This window comes from Corylus avellana, chromosome 2 (assembly GCF_965113065.1).
Source record: "Corylus avellana chromosome 2, dhCorAvel1.hap1.2, whole genome shotgun sequence".
Taxonomy (NCBI): Eukaryota; Viridiplantae; Streptophyta; class Magnoliopsida; order Fagales; family Betulaceae; genus Corylus; species Corylus avellana.
Window position 1 is genome coordinate 24,931,416 of NC_142491.1, and position 21,802 is coordinate 24,953,217.

The 21,802-nt window shown below is 35.8% G+C and overlaps 2 protein-coding genes across 2 annotated transcripts; both read left to right on the forward strand.

Moving 5' to 3' along the window:
• The first annotated feature begins 456 nt into the window (after positions 1-456).
• On the forward strand, positions 457-1,682 carry LOC132167754 (uncharacterized). The gene is made up of 3 exons (XM_088512677.1): positions 457-502; positions 706-1,185; positions 1,528-1,682. Exons 1-3 carry the CDS (start codon positions 457-459, stop codon positions 1,680-1,682), a joined length of 681 nt encoding a protein of 226 aa, XP_088368803.1.
• On the forward strand, positions 750-3,643 carry LOC132169333 (uncharacterized). The gene is made up of 4 exons (XM_088513720.1): positions 750-1,185; positions 1,528-1,683; positions 2,486-2,913; positions 3,014-3,643. Exons 3-4 carry the CDS (start codon positions 2,488-2,490, stop codon positions 3,641-3,643), a joined length of 1,056 nt encoding a protein of 351 aa, XP_088369846.1. The 5' UTR covers positions 750-1,185; positions 1,528-1,683; positions 2,486-2,487.
• The last annotated feature ends 18,159 nt before the right edge of the window (positions 3,644-21,802 follow it).

Below are 21,802 nucleotides of genomic sequence, written 5' to 3' on the forward strand. Positions count from 1 at the left end.
CTTATTTGTATTCAACTGCATTTTAATTTCAAAATTCTTCTATTTACTATGGAGAAAAGTAACTTTAAAATAATTGCATAACGTTGATAAATAATTAAATATTCAAAACAATTAATTGAACATCAAATATTTTCTTTAGGGTGTTTCGAATAAAAGAAAATATTTATATTAATTAAATATTAGTCTCGCCCCTTCATTAACCAGATTCTAGCTCTGTCACTGACTCACCGGTGCTCGCTCTTCATCTGCTCATCTATTTAAATATTCTATACACTTACACGATACCATATTAATTACGTACTAATCATATGTTGGATCTATCTGATTTTATTTCTTGCAAAAGAAGAAAAGGTCCAAGGGGGTGTTATCAAGTAAAAAGACAAAAGGCAAAGGTGACGATTGCAAGGAGTCAGACAAGATAACTATAAAGCAGCTTTCACTTCCTTTAAATCAAATATGGCATTAGATGAACCAGTCCCAGATGTTGATGAACTTAATGCTAGTGAGTGCTCTCTCATTATTTTTTGTCCCCATGCAATCACATAGATATGTGATATTTTATATTTTCTTCTAATAAATCACTATTTATTTAAAAAATTTGAGCTCCCTATAAAAATAAGTAAATTTAATTATTTAATCAATACTTTAACGTCGTGTTTCTTTAATTAGTATCTAATTAAAATGTATGATCTTCAAAATTTCCAGGGACAATAAGATTTCAATACCTTGACACTTCTGTTCGTCTCTATCAAGCTGCCCTAAAAGGTGATTGGGAAGATGCTGAGGCCCTATTTGAGAAATATTCAGATGTCTTTCGTCGTCCCATAACAGAAGAGAATGAGACAGTTCTTCACATCGCAGTTGCAGCAGAACGTCCAGCTTTTGTCAACGAGTTGGTGAAACGGATGAGTTCGGATGAAATAGCATTACAAAGCAAAAATGGAAACACAGCCCTTTGCTTTGCTGCTGGATCAGGAATTGTGTTAATTGCTAAGGAGATGGTGGAAGTGAACAAGAAATTGCCATTAATCCGTGGTATCGATGGAAAGACACCACTTTACATGGCAGCTTTGAACGGACGTAGAGAGATGGTGTCCTATCTATACCCTCTCACTCCTTTTGAAGATTTGGAATCTAAAGAACGCATTGACATCCTTGTTGCCACTATTTCTACTGACATGTATGGTATGTCCTACATCGATCTCACTACTATATATATAATTGGGAGTTTGGGAAAAATATTAGGTGTTTTCGTGGTGTTCTCCTGATCGTAGGTTGATAGTATTTTTTTTAAAAAAATGGCCCTTATTTCTCTCAGACGATTTTAAAAAAATAATATTCACCTAGGACGATGAGACTACTAGGAAGAACACCAGAAAAGCACTTAGAATTTCCCTTAAAATTGCACAAGACCAATCATTCTTCATTATGGCATAACTTTGACTATATATGAGTTTTAGAAGTTGGATAGAGTACTGGTTTCTAGTGCAATATTACAGACCACATAATGATTTTTTTTATGGACAGATGTAGCATTGAAAATTCTGAGAAAGGATCGAAAATTAGCAACCGAGAAGAATAGCTTCAACCAGATAGCTTTGCAAGAGTTGGCCAGAAAACCTTCTGCATTCGGAGACGAAAGTCAGCTATCTCTATGGAAAAGATGCTTAAACTACTGTTAGTGTACCTCCCTAGCACAAACTTTCTTTACTTCCTCATATATATATATAAAACATATTCCCAACTAGTGACAATTTTACTCAAATCAACTTTGAATGAGAAAGTAGTCTTACTTGGTCTCATGAGATGATCTTTAGATGATATATATTTACTTCCTAAGCTATGGGATATTTGTAACTCTTTCTTGCATAGGGTGCAAGTACAGATTTTTATATTTTTCTTTTTCTTTACGTTTTTTTTTTTTTTTTTAAAGAGAAATGCTAAGAATTAATATTTTTCTCATATTTTAACTCTGCAACCCCCAATGCTAAGGTTCATATAGATGGACCCTGTGAGGGGTCGTGGGGTCTCTGTGACCAAAACTCTCATGGAGGGGAAAGTATACATGTCCAATTCATCTCATTTTCCTCCTCTCCTGCTTTGAATAGAAAAATAAAATAAAATAAATAATGTCCAATTCAAGGTTGAGGTGGACGTCAACTCCTTTTTTTAAAAATTTTGAATTTTTTAACAAAAGGACATGATTACTTTATATATAGTTGTTTCAGTTATCTATTAACGTGAAAGTTAACGAAGGTCTCGATTTACAAATGCTGCTAACACGTCTCCAATTTATCAAATTGAAAAGTGAAGTACGAAAGTACAAACGAATGGTGACATAGTTTCCTTAACTTTAATATAATGTCTTTCTAGGAATTTTGCTAAAATAATCACCTAGGTCCCCATCTTTGTTGACTATAAAATTGATATTAATTTCTTACCAAATGATTTTTCAACAGTTTTTGTTTTTTTGTAGGGTTCAAAGGGATGTCCAACAAAGCTTTGATGCAGACGTTAGCTCATGAATTGGTTAAACTCCTCTGGAGTGAGGTTCTACTATTGCCAAAAGACCAGTTCTCAAAACTAGTTGACAACCATTCGACTTTACTTTTTGAAGCTGCAGAATTAGGGAATGTTGATTATCTAATTATACTTATACGCTCTTATCCTGATCTCATATGGAGAGTAGACGAGAAAAACCGAAGTATATTTCACATTGCTGTTAAACTTCGGCAAGAAAATGTGTTCAATCTAATATATGAGATAGGTTCTATCAAGGGTATGATTGCACAATATATTGACACAGACGATAACACCATGCTTCACTTAGCTGGACGATTGGCTCCTTTAGAGAGACTAAATATCATATCAGGAGCAGCCCTTCAAATGCAACGAGAGTTATTGTGGTTTAAGGTGGGTATACAATTATATGATTTGAATTTATTTTTCCTTAGATTGCATATTTATTGGTTGCACTTTCACTTGTCAATTATTTATGCCTCGATCATCGTAGGAGATAGAAAAGATAGTGCCGCCTTCATACAAGAAGCTAACGAATAAAGATATAGAAGGTGAACTTGCAGATACACCATGGGAATCATTCACAAAGAATCATGAAAAGTTAAAAGAACAAGGTGAAAAGTGGATGAAAGACACTGCAAACTATTGCATGCTTGTGGCGGCACTGATTGCCACAGTGGTATTTGCTGCTGCTTTTACTGTGCCAGGTGGCAACAACCAAGAAATAGGAATACCTATTTTTTTGAAACATAAGTGGTTTTTGGTGTTCTTCATATCAGATGCAATCGCTCTAGTCTCCTCTTCGACGTCGATACTAATATTTTTGTCAATTCTCACTTCACGTTATGCGGAAGAGGATTTCCTTGAGTCATTACCTGCAAGGTTGTTGTTTGGACTTACAACACTCTTCGTCTCTATAGTAACCATGGTTGTAGCTTTTAGTGCAACCTGTTTTTTGGTTTATTACAGTGAAATGGCCTGGCTTCCAATTGTTATAATTGTTTCAGCTAGTGTCCCAGTTACTTTATTTGTTAGGCTACATTATCAACTTTGGGCTGATATTATCCGCTCAACATATTGGTCTAGGTTTCTTTTCCAACCAAATAAACGTAGGCTATTTTAGCAGAAGATGTTGGTTGGGCAAGTTGTTGTAACAAATACTACTTAAATTAATATATAATATTTGCTATGTTTTACTCGAAAGTGCACAAGATTAAATGATAGTATAGTGCGGTCAATACGAGATCATTCTCACGAAGATTGTTGATTTTGTTTAGAATTTATTTTCTAAATAAAAAATATCAACTTTGCCACGAAATTGATATTATGAAAAAAAAAAAATAAAGATAAATGAAAAGGTAGGGCTTTGATATCCACCACTAGTAATGCTCAATAATATAACAATATACCAATGTTCCAACCATATTATGAATACTTAAAGTTTGCCAACATAAGGGCATGGGTGTATATTCTAACTCTTTCTTTCTTAAAGGATTTAGCATGGATATCTACTAAATTGTTTTTTAAGAAAGCATAAATCTGTGAAAATCGACAAACACATGGAATATAGGGTATGGGTGTCAACTCCCGGTTCCCCATGTTGATTAACCCAAGAATCTGTGAGGAGATTCTTTTGTTACTCTATTAAGGGCCTATTTGGGATTGTGTTTGAGAGGCCTAAAAATGCTTTTAACATTCAAAAAGTCCATTTAAAGAAAAAAGTACTCGTTTGGTAAAAAAATTAAAAACATTTTTAAGGGTCCAAAGAGCCTAAAAATAGTTAAGATACACTTCTGACAAAAGCTTAAAACTAAAGCTTTTGTCCAAAAGCTCTTTTCAGCTTAAAAGCTCTATTATTCAAACGCAATCCCAAACAGGCTCTAAGCCCACGACTAGATCATCCAAATTGACTTAAATAACTAATCCATACCACATGCATATAATAGCCAATCACACAAATATAAGGAATTCAATAAAACATGAATTAATCAAGTTAATCATCACAATATGATTATCACAAAGGCGCTAATATTGATATATTAAAGAAACATAATTAGGGCTTCAATCTAGCCCTACTAAAGAGTTTAGTTATACATAATTAAAATAAAACCAAAAGGAAAAGAGAAAGAAAGAACTCCTAGAAGTAGCCTCCAAATTCTTCTCTCCAAAGTTGTCTCTACAATTGTGTCCCCTAAATTGTGAGACTTAGAGGTCTATTTATAGGGCTTAGAAGAGTCCTAGAAGCCCTAGTAATCCTAGGAAATTCGCAGTCCAGCCCCTAGTCCAATTAGGAAGTAATCCTACTACAAATCGGAATAGGATTCGTCTACATTTGCGTTCTTTTATTGTAGGACGATTTTGGCATAACCGAACTCAAAATTGGGAAAATTCTATTTCACAATGATTTGTATAATTTTGAGATAATTTTTCAATACCACTAGAATCACCTCAACCGGATACTTAAGCTGAAAGTTATGGTCAAAATACCGAGATATGTGCAAAATCCAAATTTGAATCCAATTCAATTTTGACTCAAAGTAGAGAAATTTTGATTTAATCATTTCCTTTTTTTGATTAAACTTAACCACATCATCTAGGTCCTCTATTATGATTGGTTAAGCTTAACTATATCTTCTAGGTCTTCCCAATTTGCCCTTTAAGCTTGGAATTTTTTTGGAAACGCTTTCTTTTCTTTTATGACCTACAAAAAAACAGAAAACACAAAAAGAAAATAAAATAGCATAACATAACAAGACTAAGAAATTAACAAGTGTAAATTAAGGGATAAAATATGAATATTTTGGCACTTATCACAGCCCCAAATTTACATATTGCTAGTCCCTTAGCAATATGAAACTAAAAACAAAGTGAAAAACAGAAAACAAAAAGATAAATCAATCTTTCATGGGATGTACAATTGCATTTAACCTATGCAACAAGCCTTTTAAACCTCTAGGCATTCCCTAGAGGACGAATGAAGTCTCGTGAGAGTTTTTTAGGAATGTTACTCACAAATATTATGCAAAGTTCATGTTATCCCAAAATTGAAGTGTCACTCAAAACCATGATTTTCATTCATTGGAAAGTTTAAAAAGACAAACTCCATCTTCACAATGAATTGAAATTTTAAAGTCTAATTACTCACAAAAGACCAGTTAAGTCATCACAAGTTCGAGACAGTGTAAAGTGAACTAACTAATTCCAATGTGCAAAGTCTCAATTTCTTCAAAGTTCACTGAAATTCCCATCAAAATGATTAACTATGGCATAACATTCTTTCTCTCTTTTCTTTTCTTTTTTTTTTTTTATTTTTTTTTTATGTTGGTTAGGCTGTGCAATGTTTGGTTCCCTTAAGCTTTCTAATAGATCCATGTAGCGAGTGTTAGGCCAATGACTCCCAAACCAGATGGTTTTAGGACATTAGGTGTAAAGACACCCCTAAGGGCTTACTAACTCGAGTAAAAAATGCTATGAAACCAAAATAGCTATGACATTAATCAAATCAAAATTCTCACCTTTTGACATGAACACACAATGCTTAATGAGGCAAAAGGTCCAGTTACTTAATGAAAAGATTATCAATGATCATTTTTTTTTATATACTTCTTTTTCTCTTTTTATATATATAAATATGTCAAAGTATCCATCTAATAAGTCATCCAGTTTTACACAAGACATATAAATATATATACATCAGACTTTCATGTCATACCCCACAAATTATGTGCTAATATGCTTGTGTAAGATCAGGTCAAACACGTAAATTCTCAATTGTCCAAAATAAGTAACTAAACTTAAAAACTCAATTATCAGATCACGTGTTCAAAATTTTAAGCTCACAAATAAAAATCAAATCACAATTTTTAAGATCAACCAAAATTTTAAGACAAACATGAACATGCATTTTTTCAAAAATGGGACCAAGTGTGTATAAAATGTCTCCCATACCCCCAAACTTAAATTACACATTGTCCCCAATGTGTGTATAACATAGAAAGATTTTACCCGGGAGATGGATGAACTGTCTGGAATGACATTGCTCATAGCACACCCCTAAACTTGAACTAAAGCACACTTGTCCCTACAAAACAAAACACTATAGTAACAAAGGAAAATAAAAACAAAATAAAATAAAAATAAAATAAAAATGAAATAAAAACAAACAAAGAAATAAAAAGGATATGCTATGGGGTGCCTCCCCTAAGCGCTAAGTTTAACGTCTTCTGCCAGACTGTTGTCCTCCTCTCAAACTTGAAGCACCAATCTTTTCTTCTCTTGCACCATAGAGAATAATTTTTTTCTCTAGCAGGGGAATTCCAATTGTCTGTAAATCGGGGTGGACCACTTTGAGTTTTCTCAAACAGTTTCTCATCCGGTGGGGAATCATGAACTGGAATAAAACCTGAGTTTTCCAATCTTGATGTCCTCAATTTGCTCACTTGGTAGCTCTGACAAACTTCTCTCATGGACTCCTGGTACTTCGAGAATAAGAGATGATGTTGAAGAATTCTCAGTGCTCTTTTCTTTTTCCCAATGTGGTTCTTGTGGAACCTCAGTTTGCTCCTCCTTCCTCTCATCCACTTGATTTTCAATCACTACTTCACTCCCCAATGTGACAGCTTGCTCATGATAGTAGGTGCACTCTTCCTCCATGTAGTGCTTATTAAGATTGGCCACTAACTGACCTTGGCACTCTTCCTCTTCTTCTTTAAGTATGTCTCATATTTGCTTGAGGTGAGCCTCCATCCTTTCAAATGATCGCTTGCTTTCCTCCATTTAGCTAAGATGAGCTGACATCTCTTCTTTATAAGTAGCATGCTCTTTTTCTAAGGCAGCATACGCTTTTTCTAAGGTAGAACTCTTTAGAGGAGATGGTTCTTCTTGGTATTGTTGATGTGGAGATGAATATGAATAATCATATATGGGAGATGGCACCTCTTCTTGAGCTTCTAACCTAAAAATGGATTACCTCAGACTCGGGCTAAGGCAAGAATATGATTGACCATAGAACTGTAGAGATGGCTCATCTTGGTATGCTTCTTCTTCTTATTCTTTGAGAATATTGCCTTTCTGTTTGCGGTGGGCCTTCATCTCCTCAATGTCTTGCCGTGTTTTATTGGTCACCAAACTGATCATAGCTAAAGTCTTTTCAGAAAACTCAAGAGGAGGTGGTACAGCCTGATATTGCTGTTGTGGAGCAGATTGAGAGGAATATGAATGATCATAGAACTGCGGATTTGATTGATGGTGCAGTTCATAAAATTGTGGAGCAAGATTTACAGGAACTTGAGCATGCCATGAGAGATTTGACTGTTGGCTCCATGTGTTGAGTAATAGGAATCAAAATAGTTGTCGTCCCTTGGTCTAGAGAACGATGTGTTCATATGCCCATAAGAATGGTTAGAAAATTGCCTTGGTGAGGGACAATTTCTAACATGGTGATAAGGGTTATGTCAATATGAACATGATCCATGTGGTGTCGGAATTTTTCCCCACATGAGAACAAAAATAAAATCATAAAGTTAAAACTAAAAGGGAAACAAAATGAAAAATAAAGACTTACGAAAATGCATACTCGAATGACACAGCATGAAACGAACGAAAAAAAAAAATCAGATCTATAATTAAAACAGTTTCTGTGTTGCTGTCTAGATGCGCGATCAATCGCACTTGCTAGTGCGCTCGATCGCACTGGTATAAGTGCTCGAGTGCACCTCCGAAGGCAGAACATGAAAAAAAAAAAAAAAAATTAAAACAAAATAAAGCAAAGTAGAAAAAAAGTCTAAACAAAATTAAACAATCCTTGGCAACGGCGCCAAAAAATTGTTGTGCCAAATACTACCTAAATTAATAGATAATAATTGGTACGTTTTACTTGCAAGTGCACAAGATCAAACAATAGTATAGTGCAACAAGTACGAAATCATTCCCACGAGGATTGTTGATTTTGTTTAAAATTGATTAAAATATCAAGATTGTCGCTAAATTGATATTATGGAAAATAAATAAAGATAAATGAAAAGATAGGGTTTTGATATCCACCACTAATCATGCTCAATAATATAACAATATGCCAATGTTCCAATTATATTATGAATACTTAAAGTTTGCCAATCTAAGGGCATGGGTGTATACTCCTTAAGCTACAGATTTTCCTAAGCAATGAATTAGACATGAGTGTGTACTCTAACTCTTTTCTTTCTTAAAGGATTTAGCATGGGTGTATGCTAAATTGTTCTTTAAGAAACCATAAATATATGAAAATTGACAAACACACGGAATCTAGGGCATGGGTGTATACTCTCGGTTTTCCATGCTGATTAATCCAAGAACCCGTGAAGAATTCTTTTGTTACTCTATTAATCCCAGGACTCGATCAACCAAATTGACCTAAACAATTAATCCATACCACATGCATATAATGGCCAGTCACAAACATATGAGGAATTCAATAAAACAAGAATTAATCAAGTTGAGCATCACAATATGATTATCACAAAGGCGCCAATATTGAAATATTAAATAAACATAATTAGGGCTTCAATATATCTTTACTAAAGAATTAGTTACACATAATTAAAATAAAATTAGAAAGAAAAAGGGAAAGAAAGAACAAAAAACGACTCCTTGAAGCAACCTCCAATTCCTCTCCCCAAAGTTGTATGGAATTGTATTTCCTCAATTGTGTATTAAATTGTGAGACTTAGAGGTCTGTTTATAGGGCTTAGGAGAGTCCTAGAAGCCCTAGTAATCTTAGGAAATTCAGAGTCCAGCCTCCTAGTCCAATTAGGAAGTAATCCTAGTACAAATCAGAACAGGATTCATCCAAATTTGTGTTCTTTTATTGCGGGACAATTTTGGCATAGCAGAAGTCCGAATTAGGAAATTACTATTTCACAATGATTTGTATAATTTTGAGATATCTTTCCAATGCCAATAGAATCACCTCAATCGAATACTTGAGCTGAAAGTTATGGCCAAAATACCAAGATATATGCAAAATCTAAATTTGAATCCAATCCGATTTTTACTCTAATTAGAGAAATTTCGATTTAATCCTTTTCTTTATTTGATTAAACTTGACCACATCATAAGGTCCTCTATTATGATTGGTTAAGCTTAACCATATCTTCTAGGTCTTCCCAATTTGCCCTTTAAGCTTAGAACTTTTCCAGAAATGCTTTCCTTTCTTCCATGACCTACAAAAACACAGAAAATATAAAAAGGAAATAAAGTAGCACAACATAACAAGACTAAGAACTTAACAAGTGTAAATTGAGCGCTAAAATATGAATATTTTGGCACTTAACACATTGCACAGCCTGGTCAAAAAGAAAAAGAAAGTTATGCCATTGTTGTTCATTCTGATGAGAATTTCAGTGAACTTTGAGATATTGAGACATTACACATTGGAATTAATTGGAAGCTTCATACTTATGTGCTAGTTCACTTTACACTGTTTTGAACTTGTGATGTCTTAGCCTATTTTTTGTAAGTAATTAGACTTTAAAATTCAACTCAATGAGAAGATGGAGTTTATCTTTTTAAGCTTGCTAATGAATGAAAATCATGGTTTTGAGTGGCACTTCAATTTTTGGATAATATGAACTTTTGCATAATGTTTGTGGGTAACATTTCTGGAAAACCCTCACGAGACTTCACTCGTCCTTTAGGGAATGCCTATGGGTTTAAAAAGCTTGTTGCATACGCTAAATGCAATCGTCCATCCCATAAAAGATGGATTTATCTTTTTGTCTTAAGTTTTCCATTTTGTTTTTAGTTTCGTATTGCTAATGGACTAGCAACATGTAAGTTTAGGGGTGTAATAAGTGCTAAGATATTCATATTTTAGCCCATGAATTTATATTTGTTAATTCCTTGTTAGTTTGTGCAATTTTATTTCCTTTTCGTGTTTTCTATGTTTTGTAAGTCATGGAAGAAAAGGAAGCCCTCCTGGAGAGTTCATGCATTAAAGGACAAAATTGGGAAAAACTAGAAGTTCTGACAATGCGATCGGTCCCAGGGGACCTGAGCTCGAGCGTACTACGAGAGAGCATCAAGACCAGCGCAGGCTTGCACTCGTGCGCACAAGAAGAAACTCAATCGCATTGGTGCAATCGAGCACACACGGGCTGCGATCGAGCGCACCCGTGCGCTGGAGAAAAGAATCAGAGGCAGTGCCAAACCTCCTTTACTTCCAAAATAGGGTTATTCTAATCCTCGTTGAATTAGGACTAAACTCTATGAATTTTTTAGGTTTACTATGGGTTCTAGGATTTCTCTAGGCCTATAAATAGACCCTTAAACTTCTTAGAAAATGGACTTTGGATACACAACTTTGGAGAGGAGAATTTGGAGGCTACTTCTAGGAGCGGTTTTCAGTTCTTTCTTTTCCCTTTATTTTAATTATGTGCAACTAGTTACTTTAGTAGGTCTAGATTAAAGCTCTAATTATGTTTCTTTAATATATCAATATTGGCAGCTTTGTGATAATCAAATTGTGAGGCTTAACTTGATTAATTCTTGTTTTAACGAATTCCTCATATGTGTGTGATTGGCCATTATATGCATGCAATATGGATTAGTTATTTAAGTCAATTTGGATGATCGAGTCCTGGGCTTAATAGAGTAACAAAAGAATCTCCTCACGGGTTCTTGGGTTAATCAACATAGGGAACCGAGAGTAGACACCCGTGCTCTAGGCCTTATGTATTTGTCGATTTCCATAGATTTATGCTTTCTTAAAGAACAACTTAGTAGACACCCATGCTAAATCCTTTAAGTAAGAAAAGAATTAGAGTAGACACCCATGCCTAATTCGTTGCTTAGGAAAATCAATAACTTAAGGAGTAGACACCCATGCCCTTAGGTTGGCAAACATTAGGTATTTATAAAATGATTGGAACATTGGCACATTGTTATATTATTGAGCATGATTAGTGGTGGATATCAAAGTCATACCTTTTCATTTATCTTTATTCCTTTTTCATAGTAGCAATTTCGTGACAAAGTTAATATTTTAATAAATTCTAAGCAAAATCAACAATCCTCGTGGGAACGATCTCGTACTTGCACCCTATACTATTGTTTTGATCTTGTGCACTTGCGAGTTAAAACGTACAAAATATTCGTCTGTTAATTTATGTGAAATTTGTCACAAAACATAGTTGTGCCCGCTTCATCCTTTTCCCAGGAATCCGTGACTCCTTCGGCTTTTGGTTCTAGTGAGGAGTCTTAGGGCCACGTGGAGTGCCTCCTGATGGAAGTCACTGCTCATATTCCCCGAAGCTCGAAATTCTTGGTGGAGGAGCCTGCCATTATAGAGATTGTCGAGGATGATGGCAAGGTCATGCTGATTCCAAAGGAGGCTAAGTCTAAGAGTCCAGAGGCTTGCAGAGCCAAGCCCAATCCTTCACACCTTCAACCCAACGATACGGAAACTACCCGAGAACCCAAAGGGATTCCTCATCAATGCAAGGTTGGATCCCACTCCCGAGAATTGCCTTGTGAAAATGAGGTTAATCCTTAGTTTGCGATGACACTGAGTCATACCGAGGAGACTCCTTGCTCAACCAAGGATCATTCTGTTGAGGCTTCTCAGGCGGCCGGTTCCTCGGTTAACCCGAGGACTTTGAGTTGGATGGTTGGCCCGCCCCTTACCAATTTGAACCGGGGATTGCTGGGGAATCCTTTCAGTGCCTTAGCCAATTTAATCCCCTTGGACTACCTGAAGGGTGCTGGCGACAAGTCTCTAAGGGAAGTGATGGAGTGGAATATTTACTACCAATTGGTCATAAGTGCTCCTTATTCTCTTCCCCTGTTTATGCTTTTTAAAAATTGGCTCACTATGCTCCTCTTTTGCAGGGTATTATGAAGACACTATTCCTCTACTGCGACTTTAAGAACCACCTTCAAAGCTCGACTTTAGAGACTCAGAATCTGCTAAAGAGATTGGAGGAGTCCGAGGCTGAGAAAGCTCGGTTGAAGGAGCTTTTGGCCCAACAAGAAAATGAACTGCTTCTCTCAACTCAATAGTTGTCGCTCATGGAGAACAAACCTGAAAAAGCTAACTCTAAAGTTGATGAGGCCAATTACCGGGCTGAGAGCCTAGAAGCCGAGCTCATGGCAATCAAGGAAAAGTCTGAGAAGCTTGGTGAAGACCATTCAATCCTCGGGAAGGAGCTCAAGCAAATTGAGGAGAGATGCACCAATGCTGAGCTACAATGTATTTCCTCCGAAGATAGGATAACTCGAGTATCTTCACAGCTTAAGGAAGCATAGAGGGAGGCCTCAGTACAATGTTCGAGAGTTGAGAAGGCCAAGGCAAGGTCAAGGGACTCAAGGAGAAGTTCCATCATGTGAAGGGGTAGCTTCGCCATTACAACGAGAAAGCTCGAAACTATTTTAGGCAGCTCACCTTCGCTTCTTGGACAAAAGATCAAGCTTAGTCCCGAGGGTATGTTGTAGGCTTTAAGACCTTCAGAGACTTAGCCTTCAACCCTTCCGTGCATATCAATCTTGACACGGCTTCTCCCAATGCCTTTCCTCCCGAAGATGAGGCTTGCCTCTGTCAAGAGCAGATCCCAAGCGCTCGGGGTATTAAAGAGTTTGGGTTCAATCCTACTAATGAATCCTCGAAACCTACTATAATCGAGGGTAGTGTTGGGATTTCTGAACATGAGGACGAATGATTCTTTTATAATATTTGAATATTAGTCAAAAAGTTCATTTTGTCTAACTCTGGTTTGCTTTTTGTTAAGTGCCAAAATATTCATATTTTAGCCCTTAAACTTATATGTGTTAATTCCTTAGTGTTGTTAGTTTATGTCATTTTATTCCTTTTCTGTATTTTCTGTGTATTTGTAGGACTTTGGAAGAAAAGGAAGAAAATCTGAAAGTATTGAGCTTAAAGAGCAAATTTGGGAAAAGCTAAAGCCTCTGGTAGTGCGATCGATCACAAGAGCCCTGTGATTGAGCACACTACAAGTAAGAGAACCAAATGAGTGCAAGGCATGCGCTCGTGCGCACAAGCAACAGCCTTGATCGCACTTGCGATTGAGTGCCTAACACATACGATCGAGCGCACACGGGCTGCGATCAAACGCACCCGTGCACTAGAGAACAATGAGCTATGGCCAGAATGCCCTTTCCTTCCATATTAGGGTATTCCAAATCCAACTTGTAGAATGATTAAACCCTACGAATTTTCTAGGTTTACTAGTGTAACAAGGACTTCTAAAGGCCTATAAATAGACATCTTACCTTCTAGGAATAAGTGTGGAGAAAAGAAGCACAAGCTCTAGAAAGGAACTGAAGGCTAGATCAAGAAGAGTTTGGATTTTTCTTCTCTTCCACCTTTTATTTTGTCATGTAGTTTATATTTTAATTAGGGCTAGATTGAAGCCCTAGTCATGACTATTTAGGATTTCAATATTGGCGTCTTTGCTACAATTATATTTTGGTGTATTTAACTTGATTAATTCCTGTTTTCTTATATCCCTCATATGTGTTTGCCTGATCAACATATGCATGTGGTATAGACTAATTAATTAAATCAATTTGGATGACCGAGTCTTGGGTTTAATAAGAGTAACAAAAGAAATCTACACTGGGTTCTTGGGTTAATCAACATGGGGAACTGGGAGTATACATCCATGCCCTACACCTCATGTGTTTGTCGGTTTCCATAGATTTATGCTTTCTTAAAGAATAACTTAGTACACACCCATGCTAATTCGTTGCTTAGGAAAATCTATAGCTTAAGGAGTATACACCCATGCCCTGAGGTTGGCAAACATTAAATACACCGGTATGATTGACGCATTGGCATATTGTTATCTTAATTAGTCTGATTAGTGATGGATATCACAATCCTAATCCTTTTTTAGTTTTAGTTTACCTTTTATTTTATTTCTTTATTTTAACTCAATCGTGACAATTGAATTTTATCTGTTTGATTAAATAGGAAATTACTTCTAAACATAATTTACCAATTCTCGTGGGAATGATCTCGTATTTGCCTGCTATACTATCGTTTGATCTTGTGCACTTGCAAGTAAAACGTACCAAGTATTTGCCTATTAATTTAGATGGGTAATTTGCACAACACTTTTCCTTTCCTTTTGCAATCTTTTAAAAATAAACTCTAAGTCTAATTTTTTGAATGCTTGGCCTCGGGAAAGCATGTTGTGCCAAATACTACCTAAATTAATAGATAATATTTAGTACGTTTTAACTCGCAAGTGCACAAGATCAAAACAATAGTATAGTGCAGCAAGTACGAGATCATTCCCACGAGGATTGTGATTTTCTTTAGAATTAATTAAAAATATCAACTTGTCACCGAATTGATATTGTGAAAGAGAAATAAAAAGATAATAAAGATAAATGAAAAAAGCTAAAGGTAGGGCTTTGATATCCACCACTAATCATACTTATATAAAATAACAATATGCCAATGATCCAATCATATTGTGAATACTTAATGTTTGTCAATCTAAGAGTAAGGGTGTCTACTCCTTAAGCTATTGATTTCCCTAAGCAACGAATTAAGCATGGGTGCCTACTCTAATTCTTTTCTTTCTTAAAAGATTTAGCATGGGTGTCTACTAAGTTGTTCTTTAAGAAAGCATAAATATGTGGAAATCGACAAACACATGAGGCCTAGGGCATGGGTGTCTACTCCCGGTTCCCCATGTTGCTTAACCTAAGAATCCAGTGTGGATATCTTTTGTTACTTATGTTAAACTCAGGACTTGGTCATCCAAATTGATTTAACTAACTAGTCCATACCACATGCATATAATGGTCAGTCACATATAGATGAGGAATTCAAGAAAATATGAATTAATCAAGTTAAGCAACACAATATGATTATCACAAAGGCGCTAATATTGAAATATTAAATACACATAATTAGGGCTTCAATCTAGCCCTCCTTAAGAGTTAGTTACACATAATTAAAATAAAAGAAAAAGAAAAGGTAAAGAAAGAACCGAAAACCGCTCATAGAAGTAGCCTCCAATTCCTCCCTACAAAGTTGTCTCCTTCAAATTGTCTATTGAATTGTGAGGCTTAGAGGTCTATTTATAGGGCTTAGGAGAGTCCTAGAAGCCCTAGTAATCCTCAGAATTTCGGAGATTTAAGTCCTACTCCAATTAAGAAAAAGAAAACCTAAGTCCAAATCGGAATAGGATTCGCCCAAAATTGCGTTCCTATCTTGCTGGGCGATTTTGGCATTGAGACACTTCAAATTAGGAAAATTCTATTTCACAATGATTTGTATCATTTTGAGTTAGCTTTCTAATGCCACTTGCATCACCTAAATCGGATATTTGAGATGAAATTTATGGCCAAAATACCAAGACATATTCAGAATCCAATTTTGCATCCAATCCGATTTGACTTCAATTTGAGAAATTTCGAATTAATCATTTCCTTTATTTGATTAAACTTAACCATGATTGGCTAAGCTTAACTATATCTTCTAGGTCTTTCCAATTTTCCCTTTAAGCTTGGAACTTTTCCGGAAACGCTTTCTTTTCTTCCAAAAACCTATAAAACAAAGAAAATACAAAAATGAAGTAAAATGACATAAATTAACTAAACTAAAGGATTAACACATGTAAGTTAAGGGCTTAAAATATGAATATTTTAGCACTTAACAGACCCCCAAACATACATATTGCTAGTCCCTTAGCAATACAAAGCTAAAACTTAAATGGAAAACTGAAAACAAAAAGATAAATCCATCTTTCGTGGGATGTACGATTGCATTTAGCGTATGCAACAAGCCTTTTAAACCCCTACGAATTTCCTAGTGGACAAGTGAAGTCTCATGAGGGTTTTCTAGAAATGTTACCCACAAACATCATGCACAATTCATGTTATTCTAAACTTAATATATCACTCAAAACCATGATTTTTCATTCATTAGCAAGCTTAAAAAGATAAATTCTATCTTCACAATGAATTGGAATTTTAAAATTTAATTACTTACAAAAGACATGCTAAAGCATCATAAGTTCGAAACAATGTAAGGTGAACTAGTACATAATTATGAAGCTTCCAAGTATTTCCAATATGCAATGTCTCCATATCTCGAAGTTCACTAAAATCCCTTTTTGAATAAACAACAATGGCATATGTTTCTTTTTCTTTTTTTTTTTTTTTTTTTCTTTTTCTTTTTCGTCAGGTTGTGCAATGTTTGGTTCCCTTAAGCTTTCTAATTGACCCATGTAACGAGTGTTAAGTCAATGGCTCCCAAACCAGATGATTTTAGGGCATTAGGTGTAGAGACACCCCTAAGACTAACTCAAGTCAAAAATGCTCTGAAACCAAACTAACTATGACAACAATCAAATCAAAAAATTTCACCTTTTGACGTGAACACTCAATGCTGTGAGGCAAGAGGCCCAGTTACTTAGTGAAAAGCTTATCAAAGATTTCTTTTCTTTTCTTTTCTTTTCTTTTTATTTATTTTTTTTATCACATATGTATATGCCAAAGTATCCATCTAACAAATCATCAAGTTTCACCGAAGACATAGAAACACACAGATCAGACTTCATGTCATACCACACAAATTATGTGCTAATGTGCTTGTGTAAGATTAGATCAAACATGTGAATTCTCAACTGTCCTAAGCAAGTAACCAAACTGAAAAACTCAACTATCAGATCATGTGTTCAAAATTTTAAGCGTACCAATTAAATCAAATCACAATTTTTAAGATCAATCAAAATTTTAAGACAAACATGAAAATGCATATATTTTTTTCTTTTTGATTTTTCACAAATAAAAATAAAATAAAACTAGGACAAAGTGTGTGTAAAGTGTCCCCCATACCTCCGAACTTAAATTACACATTGTCCCCAATGTGTGTATAATATGGAAAGAATTTACTCGGGAGATGGAAGAACTGTTTGAAATAGCATGGCTCATTGCACACCCCCAAACTTGAATTGAAGCACATTTGTCCCTACGAAACAAGAAAACACAAAAACAAGTTAAATTAAAGAAACTAAAGATAAAAAGATGAAATGAAAATACACAAAGGCAAACATAAAATAACAAGATAACTATGGGTTGCCTCCCATAAGCGTTAAGTTTAACGTCTTTAGCCAGACTATGGTCCCTACTCAAAGCTGTCCCGAAGATTATGCTTGGTTCGGGAATTCTGTCGAACACCTGGTGTGCACTGTGATGACTAAGGTTGCTAAGGCATGGCAACGACTACCCAAAAGCCCCTGCAAAAGATGAAAATCCAACCACAGAGATGCAAATGTGGGTGGTGAAACACCCACAATTTGCGAAAAATTATGTAAAACTGAAAGTTAAGGGAGTAGGTGTTGGGTGTGTGATGTGTTGTGTGAAGGGAAAACGGGTTGTGTGGTTGTGTGGTGGTGTTGTGGAGGTGCGGGGAGGTGGTGTGCAGTGATGGAGTGTGTATGGCACAGGGAAGAAAAGGATGTGGGGAATGGGGGAAAGGAGGGAAAGTGACCTAAAATAGGTCATGTGGCCTGCTGCCTGAGTGCGCTCGATCGCACTAGCGCAGTGAAGTGCGTGTTTGGGTGATGTACGCTCGAACGCACACATGGTGCGCTCGATCGCACTGACAAAATGTAATGCAGCCAAAAGTTGGTTACTGTGCTCGATCGCACTCAGGGTGCGCTCAATTGCAGTAACAGAATGTAACAGCATTGACCAAGGCCTCGAAACATTAAAACACTAAAGGAAAATAAAACACAAAGGAAAGCAAAAACAAAAGATAAATGAAACAAAACAACAACAAAATAAAAAGGATATTCTATGAGGTGCCTCCCATGAGCGCTAAGTTTAACGTCTTCAGCCAGACGGTGGTACTTTAAACTTGAAGCATCAATATTTCCTTCTCTTGTACCAAAAGGAATGAATCTTTACGGCTGCAAGGTGATTCCAGGTGTTTCTAGATCGGGGAAGACCACTTTGAGTTTTCTCAAATAGTTGCTCATCTGGTGGGGAATTATGAACTGGATTATAGTAAAAAGAAAACTCAGGAAGCTTCTCTATCTTAATGTCTTCAATTTGCTCACGTGGTAGCTCTAACAGACTTCTCTCTTAGCCTTTTGGTGTTTAAGGAATAAGAGCTAATGGTTAAACAATCTTAGTGCTTTCTTCTTTTTCTTGATGCAACTCTTCTAGAACCTTAGTTTGCTCTTCCTTTCCCTCTTCCACTGGATTTTCAACCACCTCTTCACTTCTTAGTGTGACAGCTTACGCATGATAGTAGGTGAATTCTTCCTCCATGTAATGCTCATTTGGATTGGCCATCAACTGACTTTGACACTCTTCTTCTTCTTCTTCTTCTTTAAATGTATCGGATTTTTGCTTGAGGTAGGCCTCCATCCATACAAATGATTGCTCTCTTTCCTCCATGCGGCTAAGAAGAGCTGCTGTATGTTTTGTAAAGTCAGCACACTGTTTTTCTAAGGCAGCAACTACTTCTTGTAAGGTAGACCTTTTTGGAGGAGGTGGTTCTTCTTGATATTGTTGATGTGGAGAAGAGTCCAAATGATCATATATGGGAGATGGCTCTTCTTCTTGGTATTGTGGAGGCCAACAGGTGGAAGATAGCACCTCTTGATATGCTACTTGTTCTTTGAGACTATTGCCTTTTGGTTTGAAGTAGGTCTTCATCTCCTCAGATGCTTGCTGTGTAGTCTCAATCAATGTATTTACCATATCTATAAGAGAAGGTGGTTCAGCTTGACATTGTTGTTATTGAGCTGACTGAAAGGAATATGCATGATCATAGAATTGCTGACATGACTGATGCTGCAGTCTATGAGATTGTTGAGCATGAATTCCAGGAGCTTGCCATGAGAGATTTGAATGTTGACTCCATGTTGGGTTATAGGAATCAAAATAGTAGTCGTTCCCTGGTCTAGAATACGATGTGTTCTTATGCCCAAAAGTTTTGTTAGAAATTTGTCTTATTGAAGGACATTCTCTAACATGATGATAAGGGTCGTGGCATAAAGAACATGGTCTATGAGGCATCAAAATGCCTCCCCACATATGTGAAATTAAAAATTAAAAAGGGCAATTAAAAACAAAATTTAAAAAGAAAACTTACTAATATGCAGACTCGAATGACTCTGCATGAAACAAAAGCAAAAAAAAAAAAAATCAGATCTATAGTTAATGCAATTATTGTGCTGCTCTCTGGATGTACGATCAATTGCACTGTGAGGTGCGCTCGATCACACTGGTGCACTCGATCGCCTTGGTTGGGTGCTCGAGCGCACCTCCAGCAGCAAAACAGGAACTGCGGAAAAAATAGAAAAATAGAAAAATTTAAAACAGAAATAAAGTAAAGGAAAAACCAAAATTGAAAATTGAAAATTAAAATAACACAACTAAAGGAAATTAATTCTAAACAAAATTCGCCGCAATCCCTGGCAACGGCACCAAAAAACTTGTTGTGTCAAATACTACCTAAATTAATAGATAATATTTAGTACGTTTTAACGCGCAAGTGCACAAGATCAAAACAATAGTATAGTGCAACAAGTATGAGATCGTTCCCACGAGGATTGTGATTTTATTTAGAATTAATTAAAAATATCAACTTGTCATTGAATTGATATTGTGAAAAACAAATAAAAAGATAATAAAGATAAATGAAAAAACTAAAGGTAGGGCTTTGATATCCACCACTAATCATACTTAGATAATATAACAATATGCCAATGATCCAATCATATTGTGAATACTTAATGTTTGTCAACCTAAGGGTATGGGTGTCTACTCCATAAGCTATTGATTTTCTTAAGCAACGAATTAGGCATGGGTGTCTACTCTAATTCTTTTTTTTCTTAAAAAATTTAGCATAGGTGTCTACTAAATTGTTTTTTAAGAAAGCATAAATCTATGGAAATCGACAACCACATAAAGCCTAGGGCATGGGTGTCTACTCCGGTTCCCCATGTTGATTAACCCAAGAATCCGATGTGGATATCTTTTGTTACTTATGTTAAACCCAGGACTCGGTCATCCAAATTGATTTAACTAACTATTCCATACCACATGCATATAATGGCCAGTCACATACATATGAGGCATTCAAGAAAATAAGAATTAATCAAGTTAAGCAACACAATATGATTATCACAAAGGCGCCAATATTGAAATATTAAATACACATAATTAGGGCTTCAATCTAGCCATCCTTAAGAGTTAGTTACACATAATTAAAATAAAAGAAAAAGAAAAGGTAAAGAAAGAACCGAAAACCGCTCATAGAAGTAGCCTCCAATTCCTCCCTCCAAAGTTGACTCCTTCAAATTGTCTCCTTCAAATTGTCTATTGAATTGTGAGGCTTAGAGGTCTATTTATAGGGCTTAGGAGAGTCCTAGAAGCCCTAGTAATCTTAGAAATTTCGGAGATTTAAGTCCTAGTCCAATTAGGAAAAAGAAAACCTAAGTCCAAATCAGAATAGGATTCGCCCAGAATTGCGTTCCTATCGTGCGGGGCGATTTTGGCATTGCGGAACTCCGAATTTGGAAAATTCTATTTCACAATGATTTGTATTATTTTGAGTTAGCTTTCCAATGCCGCTTGAATCATCTATATCTGATATTTGAGCTGAAATTTAGGATCAAAATACCGAGAAATGTTCAGAATCCAATTTTGCATCCAATCCGATTTGACTTCAATTTGAGAAATTCCGAATTAATCATTTCCTTTGTTTGATTAAACTGAACCATGATTGGCTAAGTTTAACCATATTTTCTAGGTCTTCGCAATTTTCTCTTTAAGCTTGGAACTTTTCCAAAAACGCTTTCTTTTCTTCCAATAACCTATAAAACAAAGAAAATACAAAAAGGAAGTAAAATGACATAAATTAACCAAACTAAAGGATTAACACATGTAAGTTAAGGGCTTAAAATATAAATATTTTAGCACTTAACAAAGCACCCTTGCGGTTGTATTTCACCGAGGTATTTTAGCCTATGAATGAGCCTTCTTCTGAGGTTTTTCATTCTTACAATGGGCTAAGTTCATAAAGCGCCTTTACGGCTATTTTTGTTGAATGTGGGCCTCAAGAAAGCACCTTATCGGCTATATTTCTCCGAGGTTGTCTAACCTTTGAACAATCTTTCTTCAGAGGCTTTATGTTCTTAATGGGTTAAGTTCGGAAAGTGCCTTTACGGCTATATTTCACGAACGTTAGCCTCGAGAGAGCGCCTTATTGGCTATATTTCACTGAGGTATTTTAGTGTTTAGAATTAACCTGTGT